The sequence below is a fragment of the Equus caballus genome, chromosome 3, assembly GCF_041296265.1.
Source record: "Equus caballus isolate H_3958 breed thoroughbred chromosome 3, TB-T2T, whole genome shotgun sequence".
Lineage (NCBI taxonomy): Eukaryota > Metazoa > Chordata > Mammalia > Perissodactyla > Equidae > Equus > Equus caballus.
The window spans coordinates 23,371,848-23,385,490 of NC_091686.1; the positions used below are offsets into that span (position 1 = coordinate 23,371,848).

The 13,643-nt window shown below is 57.9% G+C and overlaps 3 protein-coding genes and 1 non-coding gene across 9 annotated transcripts in view; 3 read left to right on the forward strand and 1 right to left on the reverse strand.

The window, feature by feature from the left end:
• The window catches only part of AARS1 (alanyl-tRNA synthetase 1), a 28,228-nt gene extending 25,826 nt beyond the window's left edge, over positions 1–2,402 (forward strand). For both annotated transcript variants that reach the window (XM_023637313.2, XM_001501012.6), the window contains exons 18-21: positions 588–707; positions 836–922; positions 1,341–1,454; positions 1,863–2,402. In XM_023637313.2, the coding sequence (XP_023493081.1) occupies positions 588–707; positions 836–922; positions 1,341–1,454; positions 1,863–2,048 (507 nt within the window). In that variant the 3' untranslated portion in view covers positions 2,049–2,402. The remainder of the gene's footprint in view (positions 1–587; positions 708–835; positions 923–1,340; positions 1,455–1,862) is intronic.
• A 1,216-nt stretch (positions 2,403–3,618) lies between these two features.
• EXOSC6 (exosome component 6) lies at positions 3,619–5,252 on the forward strand. Its single transcript, XM_023637318.2, has one exon. The coding sequence runs from the start codon at positions 3,697–3,699 to the stop codon at positions 4,513–4,515; it is 819 nt and encodes a 272-aa protein (XP_023493086.1). The 5' UTR covers positions 3,619–3,696; the 3' UTR covers positions 4,516–5,252.
• A 755-nt stretch (positions 5,253–6,007) lies between these two features.
• LOC106782940 (RNA-binding protein Raly-like) lies at positions 6,008–12,667 on the reverse strand. Of its 5 annotated transcripts, XM_070262055.1 has the most exons (7): positions 12,561–12,667; positions 12,141–12,219; positions 8,619–8,672; positions 8,391–8,536; positions 8,130–8,243; positions 7,698–7,840; positions 6,008–6,754 (listed from the first exon to the last, which is right to left on the reverse strand). In XM_070262055.1, exons 2-7 carry the CDS (start codon positions 12,209–12,211, stop codon positions 6,719–6,721), a joined length of 564 nt encoding a protein of 187 aa, XP_070118156.1. In that variant the 5' UTR covers positions 12,212–12,219; positions 12,561–12,667; the 3' UTR covers positions 6,008–6,718. The 5 variants fall into 5 exon arrangements, with proteins under 5 accessions (XP_070118156.1, XP_070118153.1, XP_070118155.1 ...); XM_070262052.1 differs by lacking the exons at positions 12,141–12,219; positions 12,561–12,667 and adding an exon at positions 9,220–9,522; XM_070262054.1 differs by lacking the exon at positions 6,008–6,754 and having other exon boundaries at positions 7,435–7,840.
• Positions 9,986–10,056, forward strand: TRNAG-GCC (transfer RNA glycine (anticodon GCC)). The gene has a single exon. It is a non-coding gene; the product is annotated as a tRNA-Gly (tRNA).
• Positions 12,668–13,643: the final 976 nt, after the last annotated feature.

Below are 13,643 nucleotides of genomic sequence, written 5' to 3' on the forward strand. Positions count from 1 at the left end.
CCTCAGTGCCGGGTCCCAGGCCTGAGGAATCAGACACTCCCTGTTCTTGAAGAACTCTCAGGTCCTGGTTCTCACTGCAGTGGGCCTTTGCCTGACTGCTGTTGTCCTCCAGCCTTGAAAAGGGGGCTCCATGGATCTTGGTCTATGGGCCCCTGGAACCTCCTGCTGCCCCCTTGCCGATGGCAGGAGCACCCATTCCAAGCATGAGTGGGCACTGCTGTTGAGAGTTGGGGGAGGTGCCGTGGGTGCCCACTATTTCCAGGCCTCCTGGTGTTTGTTGATATTCAGGGCTTCCTGTTAGCCCATCACAGGTGTGTTCACTACCTGCTGGGGCCAGGTCTTACAGGGGATCCCAGCTCTCTTTATTCTGCCCCTTTCTTTCTACCCCTTCTCATTACAACTATTGCAGTTGCTCGTAAAGTGACTGCTTCCAAGGCCAGTGGGTACCTTTTTGGTTTTTGTTTTCTTTCTCCTTCCAGACTAGTCAGGGACTTTCGTATTCAAAGCCAGAAGCGTGGGATTGGCTGGAGCCTCACATCCTAGCTCCTTGTGGCCCAGAACCCAGGGTATTCTGTTTCTGGTTCTAGGCCCTGGCCACTGCAGTCATCCCCCAGTGGCAGAAGGATGAATTCCGGGAGAATCTCAAATCTCTGAAGAAGATCATGGATGACCTAGACCGGGCTAGCAAAGCTGATGTCCAGAAGCGGGTGAGTCCTGGCAGTGCTGGGGGCTGGAAGGGAGGATTTACCCAGCAAAAGCTGTGCAAACTGCTGTCAGGGTGTTGGAGTCTGGGCCTTTGACCTGAGGCCTTTCTTCTGGACTTCCTTCCTTGCAGGTGTTGGAGAAGACAAAGCAGCTCATTGACAGCAACCCCAACCAGCCTCTCGTCATCTTGGAGATGGAGAGCGGCGCCTCAGCCAAGGCAACCTAGGGGCTAGGGCTCCAGACACTGCTCTGTGCCTGTCCACTGCTTATCTCCTTTTCTTGGGGTCTCATCAGCCCTTTGGTGGCTGAACTGTGAGCTTTGTGGCTCTGAGTGGAATGGTTGCCTGAGGGCCCACTCTCTGGAATTGAGGTTAGGCTGAGCCCTGGAGAGATCTAGTGGCTGGCGAGCTATGGCTCCTGGAGGTGGAAGGCAAACCTCAGAGGCAGAGTGTGGGCAACGTCTGTGCTTGGGTCCTTCCCCATACAGGCTCCTGGGACCAGCACCTGCTCTTAGAAGGGGGTGAGCGTGAGGGGTGGGGAGCGCTCTGAGAACTGAGCTCCACAAACTCGCTGCACTTGTGGAGAGCATGACCGCCTCCCCAGGGCCATGGTCCAACACCAGCTTCTCCCCACAGGCCCTGAATGAAGCCTTGAAGCTCTTCAAGACGCATTCCCCTCAGACGTCTGCCATGCTCTTCACAGTGGATAATGAAGCTGGCAAAATCACGTGCTTGTGTCAAGTCCCCCAGGTCAGAATGCCCCGCAGCCTTGTGCCAGTGGAAAGTGGTGTCTCTAGCTTTTCTGAGGGAGCTTGGTTTTTCTTACTGTTGTTTGCCAAGACCCATGTCTCTGTGCAATCCCTGTTAGACATGGCCATTCTCCTGCCCACCTGTTTGTCACCTCCTTCAGCAGCCTTTACCCTCAGGCCCTCTCCTTGGTGGATATGTTTAACTCTGCTGGCTGCTACCTGGCTTTGCCATTCAGTATGCCTCATCCTGGCCATGGTACCAGCTGTAGGATCTGTGTCAGCACTGGCACATCACCCAGGACAGGAGTGGGTGTGTGTCTACTCCATCCTTTTGCTTTCTCTCCCCTCTCTCTGTCTCCCTCAATCCCATCCCATGCCCTGATTTCCACATCCCCTTCCTGTGTTCCAGAATGCAGCCAACCGGGGCCTGAAAGCCAGCGAGTGGGTGCAGCAGGTGTCAGGCCTGATGGATGGCAAGGGTGGTGGCAAAGATGTGTCTGCTCAGGCCACAGGCAAGAACGTGGGCTGCCTGCAGGAGGCGCTGCAGCTGGCTACTTCCTTTGCCCAGCTCCGCCTGGGAGATGTGAAGAACTGAGGGCAGGGATGGCTTCCACTGGGAAGCGTTTCCCCACCACCTGGATACATCCGTCCAGCCAGGAGCTCTCCATCCACCACAAGGACGTTTGACTCTTGGGATCTTTACAGCACCATCTGTTCTTCTAACCCAGCAGTAACAGGAACTTACCTAGGAGCCAGCCTGTGACTCAATGCCCACATTACATTTCTGCCCTGAGCCCTCCATGGCAGCGCCATCTGTCTAGAACCACTACTCCAGGATTGCTATTTATCATTGTCATGCTTGTGTCTATAGTTTTCTGCAGACCTAAGGCTCTGGGTCTGCAGGGAGGAATCGTTTTTGCTGCAGAGAATAAAAGGACCATGTGCAATACTTGATGATGCTGTGTGATCCCTAACCCCTTGTCCCCCTGCCTGCTAATAGGTACCCCCCGTGTAATGGCCCACGGCTCCCTGGGTGTCTGTGGAATAAATGCTGTGCCTCCAGCTGGCTTCTGGTTGCAGTGCTCTGCTGAGACCAGCTCCAGACCCCTGAACTTTGGGAACAGCCCCTGGGATTCCCTCAAGATGTCTGTGGAGGTAGCCCTCAGAACAGGCAGGGTCAGATGGAGAGAAACATTTATCATTCAACAGAAGATGACCCACGGGGTTACTGGAAGCAGAGAGGCTCCTTTCTTGGAACTGCTCCATTTCTTAGGCCTTTGTCCCTCTTCCCCTCCCTCGTGATGTTGAGGTTGGGGTGTGGGGTCAGAGGTGTTCTGTGGTACAGGAGGTATTTGGGGTGCATCCGTTGCCTCCCCTCACCCCCTCACATGGACAGTGAGCATGAGACCCTTCCCTAGCCTTGAGTACCTTCACCCAAGTCTGAAGACAGCTGGGTTTGGAAACAGTAGTGTGCAGGGAGGTTAAAGGTACTGGTTGCTTGTGCCAGCTCTGGCTGATTTCATGTCCCCTGGGTACAACAGGCTGGCCCTGGGGCCCAGGGTCACTCTCAGCCATGCTGATGTGGAGGGAGAAGGGAAAGCAGGTCTATACTGGGAGAAGCATTAGCGACCAGCCGTCACAAGCAGGCCTGGGGGTGAGGGGCTGTCCTCACTCGGAGTGAGAGAAGCAGGCAGGGGAGGCACAAGAAACGTGCCAGGTGAGGAGTGTTAGGGATACAAAGAGCTTACACAATCCGGTGTGGGAGACAGTTCCATTCACTCATTCAACAGGCGTTTATGCCAGCCAGGGCACTGAGGGTACAGGAGTGAACAAGACAAAATGTCATTACCCCCTTGGGCAAGGCAGTGGGGAACACATATAAAATAGTCACACAAGTAACTGCAAAACTAAAATAATTACAACCTTCACAAGTGAAAGGCAGAAGACACACGCCCTGGGATTGCCCTGGCCCAGGAGGCTAGAGGTCACCCGGGCCGGCCCAGGTCCCACTTCCGCAGGCCTGTCGGTCTATCCACCCCTCAAGCCATCGAGCTCTGCGCGTCCTTGCTGCGGCCCGGGGGCTGGGCAGCACTCGCCCTTCTCCCTCCAGGGCAGTAGGGGGCGGTGCGGCGCCGCCCTCCGCAATCCCGACAGCCCTCGCGCGGGCGCGCGGCTTTAAGCGAGCGGAAGAGCACGCACGCTAGGCCGGGCGGGCGGAAGCGGCGCACACGCCCGGCGCCGCCATGCCCGGGGACCACCGCCGCATCCGCGGCCCGGAGGAGTCGCAGCCGCCGCAGCTGTACGCCGCCGACGAGGAGGAGGCGCCCGCCGCTCGCGACCCGACGCGGCTGCGGCCTGTGTACGCGCGCGCCGGGCTGCTGAGCCAGGCCAAGGGCTCGGCCTACCTGGAGGCGGGGGGCACCAAGGTGCTGTGCGCCGTGTCTGGTCCGCGCCAGGCCGAGGGCGGCGAGCGCGGCGGCGGCCCGGCCGGAGCGGGCGGCGAGGCCCCGGCCGCGCTGCGCGGCCGCCTGCTCTGCGACTTTCGCCGCGCGCCTTTCGCGGGCCGCCGGCGCCGCGCGCCCCCGGGGGGTGGCGAGGAGCGCGAGCTGGCGCTGGCCCTGCAGGAGGCGCTCGAGCCAGCCGTGCGCCTGGGCCGCTACCCGCGCGCGCAGCTCGAGGTGTCGGCGTTGCTGCTCGAGGACGGCGGCTCGGCCCTGGCCGCCGCGCTCACGGCCGCCGCGCTTGCCCTGGCCGACGCGGGCGTCGAGATGTACGACCTGGTGGTGGGCTGCGGCCTGAGCCGTGCGCCGGGGCCCGCGCCCACCTGGCTGCTGGACCCCACGCGGCTCGAGGAGGAGCGCGCCGCCGCCGGCCTCACGGTGGCGCTCATGCCCGTTCTCAACCAGGTGGCCGGGCTGCTGGGCAGCGGGGAGGGCGGCCCGACCGAGAGCTGGGCTGAGGCCGTGCGCCTGGGCCTCGAGGGCTGCCAGCGCCTCTACCCCGTCCTGCAGCAGTGCCTGGTGCGGGCCGCCCGCCGGAGGGACGCCGCCGCGCCGCTCTGAACCAGAAGCCAGGGCAACGACGGACGCCGTGGACCGAGCTGCCGCGATCCCCGAAAGGACCCGCCCCTTCGGCTTCCATGCTGGGCTGAGCTGAGAACTCAGAGCGCGGGAGAGGATCTGGGGAGGCCTGCGCGGAACTGATGCCCTGGACAGGTGTGTTGGAAGGGCTTTTTACGAATTGTTCCGTCAAAGAAACTTTACTTGAGCTGGCTGCCATCTACGAACCAGTTGAAGAAACCTGTGATGCAACCTGACTCCCAAGTTCGAAAGGACTTCCGAGACCTGGAGCTATGGTCTTGTAAGGGGTGGATCCTATGCAGGCCAGCCAGTGACTCCCTCCTGTATAGCTGGGCTGCTTTTGAGGGAATGGACAAGGAAGCTGTGCCTTCTCACTTACAGCTGAGCTAAAACAAAAACAAAACTGTTTTATATCTGAAAAAGCCTTCTATCGTGGTTCTTCTTGGTACAGGATTTTAAAAAGCAAGGCTAAGGGGCCGGCCCCGTGGCCGAGTGGTTAAGTTGGCACCTCTGCTTCAGCGGCCCAGGGTTTCGCCGGTTGGAATCCTGGGCACCAACATAGCACTACTCATCAAGCCATGCTGAGGCACATGCCACAACTAGAAGGACCCACAACTAAAAATATACAACTATGTACCAGGGGATTTGGGGAGAAAAAGGAAAAAATCTATTAAAACAACGCACATGAATAAAAAAGAGCAAAGCTCTTCTGAGCTGGATAGTGCAATCTTAGACCCCTCGTGTCCAGGGCTTGGGACAGCATTGTCCTAAGTGTGTCCTGTCCCTTACACCAACACAAGCAGAAGAGACCAGCTGAAACTGAAGGAGCTGCAAAGGTTGATGTAGGGAAATGAGTTTTGGAGGAGAAACTGCCCCTCAGGTGCCAGAGTCAGGGCCACTGCTGACGTGTGACAAGAGTAGAAGGGTTGTATGGCTCCAGGAGCACACTGGGTGCACCCCCAGCCTCTGGTTTGGTGCTTTGCAAGACCATAGCTCAGGGTTGGGTAGCTGGGAAGGGTTTGGCTCTGGGTGGAAGCCAGATCCCATCCTTCCTTGGTCATGTGCAGAGCAGCACAGCCAGAGACCTCCACTGCTGATAAGAAATGGGGGCCCAGGCTGGCTTCATTATTGGTGCCTTTGTCCAGTCTTGGCTCCTGGGAGAGGGCAGATGAACTGCCAGGAGCAGGAGTTTCCAGACGCTGGAAAACCAGATGCAGCCTGGCCATTCTGTAGGGCAGAGCCAGCCTGGATGACTGGACCACAAGGGTAGGATTTTCTTGTGTGGCTCCTAAGCCCCTTGGGTTTGTGCTCAGGTCTGGGTTGGAGGAAGGCAGGGCAGGCTGGTCCCCATTCTGTGCCCTGGTTTGATATAAGCTTCTGAACTTGTGTGTCCCAGAGGCCTGCTCAGCTTCTCTAGGAAGGGCTGGCCGGGGGCAGCCCAAGGACCAGAATGAGGCTCTCAGACCACACCAAGAACCCCTGACCAGGGAAAAGAAATAGAAACTTTATTTTTCCCCTTCTGATGTAGTATTTCCAGAGCAGATCTGAAATAGTATCACACCAGCAAAAGACAAAATAGAAAGGGGACCTAAAAATGATACCCCTATTCTGAAGGATGGCTTTGTAGGGTAGATGGGGAGTCTGGAACCAAAAGGGGTTATGTGCGGCACGTGCTGAGGACCTTAAAGCTCAGTTTCAGACTGGAAGACCGACTAGGAACAGGAGTACATTTCCTCTGCACCACTGTGGCTGGAGAAAGCTGTCTGGGCCAGCTGCTCTAGGATGCTCCACAGCCAGACAGGACTGGCGGGGCCTTGGGAGGGGAGAAGAGCAGCCAAAGCAGCACCTGCAGTCAGACAGGGCTAATGGCACTCCCAGGGGGACCCTGTCCAGCTGCTCCTTGCAAGACTGGGCCTCACCTTCATGAGGACAGTTCTGTGCCTCCTCCCTCCAGTCCCTGCCAGTCCCTGGACTATCATCTGGAAACTACCTGCAAAGCTAAAGCTACCCTTAGGGAGGCTTCCTGGCTGGTCTGGATGAGCTGTGCCTCCACTTCCCGTTGCCCTCACTCCAGACTCTGGTTGCGTGGGTGCGATCGGGAGGCCTTTGAAAAACCACACGAGGGAAGGAATGGAGCCACCCGGGAAAGTGCCTAGAGCTAATGAGCCCGGAGGGGTTCCACCTTCTACTGGCCGACCTGGTCAGATGCGTGATTTTTCACCTGTAGGAAAAACAGAAGCAGGACTCTGGCCAGGAGGGCTAAGATGCACGGTATGGCTGGGAAAGGGAGGGCCATCTGCTAACATCTCCCAGTCTTCCCCACCCCCACCTCCCTTTCTTGGCAGCTCTGGCAGCTCAGTGCTATTCTAGATTCTTCCTGAACCCAGAACCACCAGACAAAAGAAAGCATTCTCTCCATCTAGCCCAGTCTTTTCCCAGATGTGACTCAGGCCTTGGTCTCAGTGAGGGCCCTCTGGAACCCAGCAGGCCCAGGGGCAGAGCTGGTAGGTGGAGGAAGGGGAGCTCATCACTGCCGACTCCCCAGCAGCCCCAGCCTTGCTGAGATGGCCCAAATAGCAGTGGGGGCTTGGCCTGCCGCAGGGACCACCCATAGGGAAGGAGGATATGGTAGGGCAGGGAACATTCCAGCCCTTTAGTGCTGCACAAAGGGTCATTATCAGATCAGGTGTGGATATTCTCCATCCAGAAAGGTCTGTGCCACAGCTTCCCTGGGGAGCATAGTACAATGCAGACAGTCCAAAGACCCTGGGGCAGCAGGTGAGTGCACCGGACAGGAAAAGGGCAGAAATCTGAGTCTTAACAAGCTTACCAGGTGGTTCTCAGGCAAGGGATCTGGGGCCGAGGGCACAGCTGTGACATTCCCTCTACAATGCTCAAAGCTCTACCCCCCTCCCTGCATCTTCCAGGATGAGATGGTATTTCAGCCCAGAACTGGTCCAGCTGAGCCAACCAATCCCTAGTTGGAATAAAAACCAGGGCAGGACCCATCTTCTCCTGGGCATTGCCTGTGGTTGAAGTCATATGTCTCCCCCAACCCACTGTGGGCTCCCACAGAAGCCCGAGTCCCTCCCTTGCTCATAGGGAGGCCACAAGGACCCAAACACAAGGAGGGTGAGGATAGGGGGAGGTGTCAGGCCACTCACTGCCTCCTCCGGGTCTGTGCTCTCCTTGGGGCTGTCTGCCTCTGGATGGGCGCTCTGGCCCCTGGGCTCCTGCTGGGGCTCAGTAGGTCTGCATGAGGAACCCTTACTATCAGGGCTCCTGTTGTCTTCACTGTCCTCTGTCCCTGTGCAAGGAGAGTCACCAGTCAATGGCTGGGTTTGGAGGTCCCAGCCAGCTGCTGAGTGGGTGGGGGTGATAGGACAACCCAGAAGCCACAAGGGTCCTCAAGCCACAAGAACAGCCAGAGGGAGTGGGGGGAGGGGGCGGGGGAAGAGCACTCCAGGAGGCAGGGAGGAGCCCTGCAGACAGGAACAGCAGGTCCAGGACCCTGAGTGCCCCTGGCACCCTCAGGAATAGGAAAAGCTGGAGCCTGCTAAGAACATGGCCTGGGCCCACTCTTGGGGGTGCCTGACCTGGATGCTGCTCCCTCTGCTGGTGCATGCGCTCCAGACTCTCCAATAGGCAGTCCACCTGGGCTTTGATCTGGCTCAGCTCCCCTCTGATGGAGTACAGCTCCTTAGTCCGCACTGTCAGGAGAGGGGCCAGAGTTGGTGCCCCACTGGGCCCAGGGGGCAGAGAGCAGTGCTGCCAGGGCTCCCAGGCCTGCCCTCACTGCTAAGGGCTGCCCAGCTCCTCCCTTTTGCTGCAGGTGAGGGCTGTGCCCCCTCACTCACGTTTTATCTGCCCTGGGGGCAGTTGGCTATTCCTGGGGACCTTGTGAGGACTGAAGCTGCTCTTCACTCCGACGCCCACATGGGTCCTCCGGATCTTGACAGGCACACGGTTGAGGAGTGGAGGGATCCTGCGGTATTCATACACCCTATGGGACAGGACGAAGAGGGAGTCAGGCCAACCAGCCCCATCCGTTTGCCCAGAGGACCAAGTGGGCAGGACCCACCCACCTGTAGGGGACATCTTCCCTGTACCCCTCGTAGTCCAGGTCATAGTTACCGCACCTGCGGAAGAGACAAATGCGGAAGAGGTCAGTGTCCAGGGCCAGAGTCCCTGCCCAGACCCCAGTTTAACTTGGGGAAATGGAGGTATGCAGCTTTTCCTTAGAATCCCAGGATTCTCTACCCAAAGGGCCACTAGGCACTTGCCCAAGGTCTCTTTGGGAGACCACAGCAAACCAGCTTCCCCTGGCTGGCCTCTGATAAGGAGCACCTTCCAGTGGCTCCAGGTGGCAGGAGGGGGACAATTGCCTGGTGGCTTCTGGCTAGCCAGAGGGGGACCCTCCAAAGTCTCCTCTGCCTGACCCAGGCACTACTGATGTTCTGGATCTTAGTCTGGCAAAGGATGAAAGGGAGAGTTGTCAGGGCCCCAAGCCACAGTGTGGGTGTGCGAGCCTTTAATCCTTGCATGGGAATGCCAGGATGCAGGGCCCAGCACTGGCAGAGCCAGCCAGGCAGGGTTAAAGCCGTGGCCAGGCCACCTTCCCCTTTGCTCCAGGCCCTGGGAGAGGACCAGCCTGGAAAGTCCCGGGTTCTCACAGCCCGACCTCACCCCATTGTCTCATCCACCACGCACTCCGGGGAACTGGTGCCCAAGAAGGGTTGGGGGATCCGTGCAGAGAGACAATTAGGTCCTGGCCTGGGCAGGAAGGCCCTGTGGGGACACAGCTGCAGGAGCTTCAGGTTCCGCCTAGGGCAAGTGATGCGTTGTCTGGGAGGGGAATGCATGTGGGCAGTGAAGTTTCTAAAACAACTTTCTGGTACCCAGCGCCTACACCCCTGGCTCAGGCCCAGCCCAGGCGAGGGAGGCCTTTGAGGGCCACTGGGGCGGAATAGAGGGCATTCGGACCCCCTTTCGTCTTCATCCCCCGAGGTCCCCAGGTCTGGGAGTGAGATTTCCGGCCACCCCCGCCTCGGCTTTCTGGCTTCAGGAGGTCTGGGTAGGCGGCCCGGGAACCGCAGGGATGCTGATTCCGGTGGTGGGAGGCGCAACCTTGGAGAAAGGAAAGCGAGCCAGCGGAGCGCGGGGATGGCTTGTCCCCACCCCGCGGCCTTGCAGGGTCGGGGTCCCCGGCGCGCTGCCGGAAACAGGCAGACCCCTGAAGGCCAGGAAAGACCGAGCCGGGAGGGCTGGGGACTAGGACAGACTCAAGGTGACGAGCCTCAGCTGAGCACGACCACTCGGGGGAAAAGCCTTGCTCGTCTGGATCTCCATCCTCGCTCCCGCGACTGCTCCAAGAACTTGGCAGAATCCAGACAAAGCGCAGGGATCTGTGGCAGACCACCTGAGCTGCCGTGGAAGAACCCAGACTACCAGAGCATTGGTGGTTCAGTGGTAGAATTCTCGCCTGCCACGCGGGAGGCCCGGGTTCGATTCCCGGCCAATGCAGAAGGAGAGACCTTTTACCTTCCCTTGCTTACGTTTTTCCCTAAAATGACTTCTTAAAACAGCCAGAAATGAGCCACAAAAAAGAATGGGATTTCACTGAACACAGACTTGGGAAGTGCCAGGGTTGAGACAGAGGCAGGGCCTTGGGGGGGGGTTAGCGGTTAGGGCGCATGCGCCGCTGCAGCCACGGCTGCTGCAGGCGAGGGGGGCCTTTAGGCGTGATGGCTTCCACGCTCTGCGGTTCTCTGCTGTCCCCGCCCCACCCCAGGTCATCAGCAAAGGCTGAGGCCTGCGCCCTGGATGGGTGGCTTTGCTCCTTTCTCCCCAAAGGGCAGCGGGCTGGTCGTAGGGGGTCAGGGATTAGCAGCCGCAGCCCTCCCCTGGTTTGGGCTAATGGTTACAGTCTGCAAGCCTGGGCTTCCCTCAAAAAGAAGTAAAACGCACCGTCGGAATGGCGTGGTGAGCAGAAGTCAAGCTACCCCCTCCAGTGTCCTCAGGGGCAAGGACAGGGGAAGAGGACCTGGGGCAATCCTTCCACCACAAACCTTTCCCTCCAGGTTGACAAATTCCAATTTGAGGCCCAAGTCAGGTGGCCCAGACTTGATCAGTTATTATGGAGAGGTCATTCAGCAGCTCACCAGCCACCAGAACCCCATTCCCAGCCTGCCTCTCTTCTGGGCACCATCCAAAGGGACCACAGCCACAGTCACTCAGCCACTGTTGCCCCAAACCCATGCTGCCCCAGGCCCTGGGAAATGCTTCATGCTTCATTCTGGAATCCCCTGGGGACACGCGGCACGGGTCTTAAGGAGGCCACCCCTGCCCCAGACCATGAATGCTGGAGTCTCTCTGAATGGAGTCTGAGCCCCTGTGAGACAGCTGTCGTCACTTCCCATTGCTTCCCTGTTCCCCCACATGTGCCCCTCAGAGGGCTGACAGGACTGGGTCCCAGCCTGCTGGGCAAGGAGGTTGGGAGAGGGGGGGTATGAAATCTGAAGAAGGTGACTGAAACTGAAGAACTGAGGAAGGGCTTCCCCCAGCCTCAAAAGTGGCCACGTTAAAAACCACATGAGAGGACTATGGGAAAGAACCATGTACCTCCCATGGGACAGATAATTACAAAACCCTCTCAACAGACAGATGCCCTAGATAAGAGGCGCACATGTGAGCCAGCAAACCAACACACCACATACGCAGTTCTGTATCACTGAAGAAACACGGGCACACTCACAGGGTGACGCGGACCCTCAGGCTGCCGCTAGCAGGGAGGCATTTGGTCTAATCTCTCTTGAGGTCAACTTGGAGGTGTAGAGACTTCCTAAAACAGCCCCTGAGCCCAGCCTTGCCATCCCACTTTGGCGGAGACGAGCTGAGGCGAAATCCAAAAGGAAGCAGAACCTTCGGCACCAGCGTGTTTACACAGTGCTGCTCCTAACATTAACCGCCTGCCTCCCCGTCTCCTCTGTGGCAAGATAGAAACCACCCAGATGCCCCAACAGGGCCAGGGGCTGAGCGCAGCCATCACAAATGCCCAGCTAAGGGGACAACAGGGCCACGGTGTTCACACACACCTTCGTTACGCCTGTGAAATTGCGTGTTGGCTGGCAGAGGTTGGTGAGCTCCTTTCTGAAAACATTTTAAAGGTTTCTTTAAAATTTCTTTAAGTTGCTCAATTTAGGGGCAAGATTTTGTTTAGAAACGTTCCCATTTGCTACTTCCCAAATATCTCTACCTGGAAAAAGCCCCCAAGCACCCCACAAATGAGGCTCCTCTTGGAAGGACCCACGTCCCCTCGCTCCAGGTGGGAGGAGGGGGCACCTTGCTTCTGCCAGCAGAATGGTGGCTAGAAGCGGCCTTGGAATGAACTGGGTGGACTTCCTCAGTTTACAGAAAAAACCTGAGGCCGAGGGAGAAGTGACATCCTCAGGTGCCACAGTGAATAGGCTGGGCAGCTCGAGCCAGCTGGATGTGCAGTGCACTAAGCAGGACTTCTGGGGTCCTTGTTCCAACCCAGAGGAACCCAGAGCCCTAAATAAGCCGGGGACCAGCCTCCCTCCCCGGCAGGCAACCCCGGACAGACTCACCAGGAGATGGCTGTGCCCCGCTGCCTCTTCTGGCTTGGCTGGGCAGGGCCAGGCTTGTACTCTCGAGCCATGTCTAAATCTGAAGAGAGAGCAAGGGAGCGGTGCAGAGCATGAGCGGAGGGAGGAAGGGGCCAGGTGCACATGCGCCCCGCTTGCCTCTTGGCTGGCCCTTCCCAGGAAGGAAGCGCCCGCCCCAGATCAGTGGGCAGCCAGATCAGTGGGCAGCCTGGCCTGGCCTCTGACGGACCTGGGGCCCACCTACCCATCCTCAGGGGACTGGTGCTGAGACCAACAGACCCTTTGGCTCACTTCAAAACAAACCCGAGAATGGGGAGAGTGTCTACTCTTTCCTTCAAACCCCATACCCAGTGACCATTAAAATCAACTCCATTGCCCAGGCCCTGGAATGTGGGGGTGTACCTTCAAAAGGCAGGAGAGGAGATGTCCGTGATCCTTGCGTCCTCTGAGGGGACGCCTAGTCCTGGTCGAGGTTAATTCTCGAGTGTTCTCCTGCTGCCTGTCTGCCCGCCCACTGGCCAGCCTGCCTGCTGCCAGGCCCACGCCCCACAGCTGCCTCTGGGCTAAGCCTCTAGGCTGGCTGCATCTGAAATGGCCAGGGTGGCTCTGAGTGAGAAACAAAGGGAGTAGTTGGCCCAGGCTGGGGAGCGGACACCTCGGGCACCCTGGTGCCCTCTCTCTCCGCAGGGGAGTCAAGAGTCAGCTGAACCCCATTCAGGACAGGGCTGAGAAATCAAACAAGGCAGCCGTCTGTGCACCAGGATGGGCAGATCATCTCATTTCTTGGCTCCTCCCCTTTAGCGTTCACCACTGGAGAGAACATCTCTACCCCATCCTGCTCCCCGCTGTATCCCCTCCACTCACGCAGGGCCTGGCACTTAGTAGGTGCTCATTTGGTGTCTGCTGAACACATGAATGGAACTCCATTAAATCAATTCTGGCTTTTGTTTGTGGGTATGGATCAGACCCCAGAGTTTCATCTGTGACTTCGAAGCCCCTCCCTGAGCCCACCCTCTTCCTTCCCAAATCTCTGATCATCATCCATGGCCCACTTTTGGCTGCCAAGAAAGTAGCAAATGTGAGCCTTCTCCTTTTCCTGTTCTCAAGACTTCCTGCAACACCGTCACAAAGAGCAGTTACTCAGCACCTGCTTGCAGTGGCAAGGCACAAGGAGACCAGCAACAATGTCCCCAAGGCACTGACAATCCAAATCGAGTGCTTAATTGGGAGGAAGTTGGTGATTTTGCATCCCAACCTTCAGCCTTTCTCTTCTTTTCATGATCCTAATTCATCCACTGAAGGACACGTTAAATGCCCGTGCACCCAGGCAAACCCCTGCACCTGCACCTCCATGTCATCTGGCTTTCTGTGTCTGTTCCCTTGGCATATATGCATAACTGTGGTCATTTTCACATTTGCAATGTCCAGAGTGGACAGAAAATCACATTCATGTCCACCACACAGGGCAATAGTACATGGACACCT

What these genes read in the sequence shown, in the direction of transcription:
- EXOSC6 (XM_023637318.2), top strand. Translation starts at nt 3,697, where the DNA reads ATGCCCGGGGACCACCGCCGCATCCGCGGCCCGGAGGAGTCGCAGCCG.
- LOC106782940 (XM_070262050.1), bottom strand. Translation starts at nt 9,395, where the DNA reads ATGCATTCCCCTCCCAGACAACGCATCACTTGCCCTAGGCGGAACCTG. An exon ending in AGGGAAGATGTCCCCTACAG is followed by an intron (nt 8,537 to 8,618) that starts GTGGGTGGGTCC and finishes CCTGTCCCATAG; the next exon opens with GGTGTATGAATACCGCAGGA. An exon ending in GCAGAGGGAGCAGCATCCAG is followed by an intron (nt 7,841 to 8,129) that starts GTCAGGCACCCC and finishes CTCCTTGCACAG; the next exon opens with GGACAGAGGACAGTGAAGAC.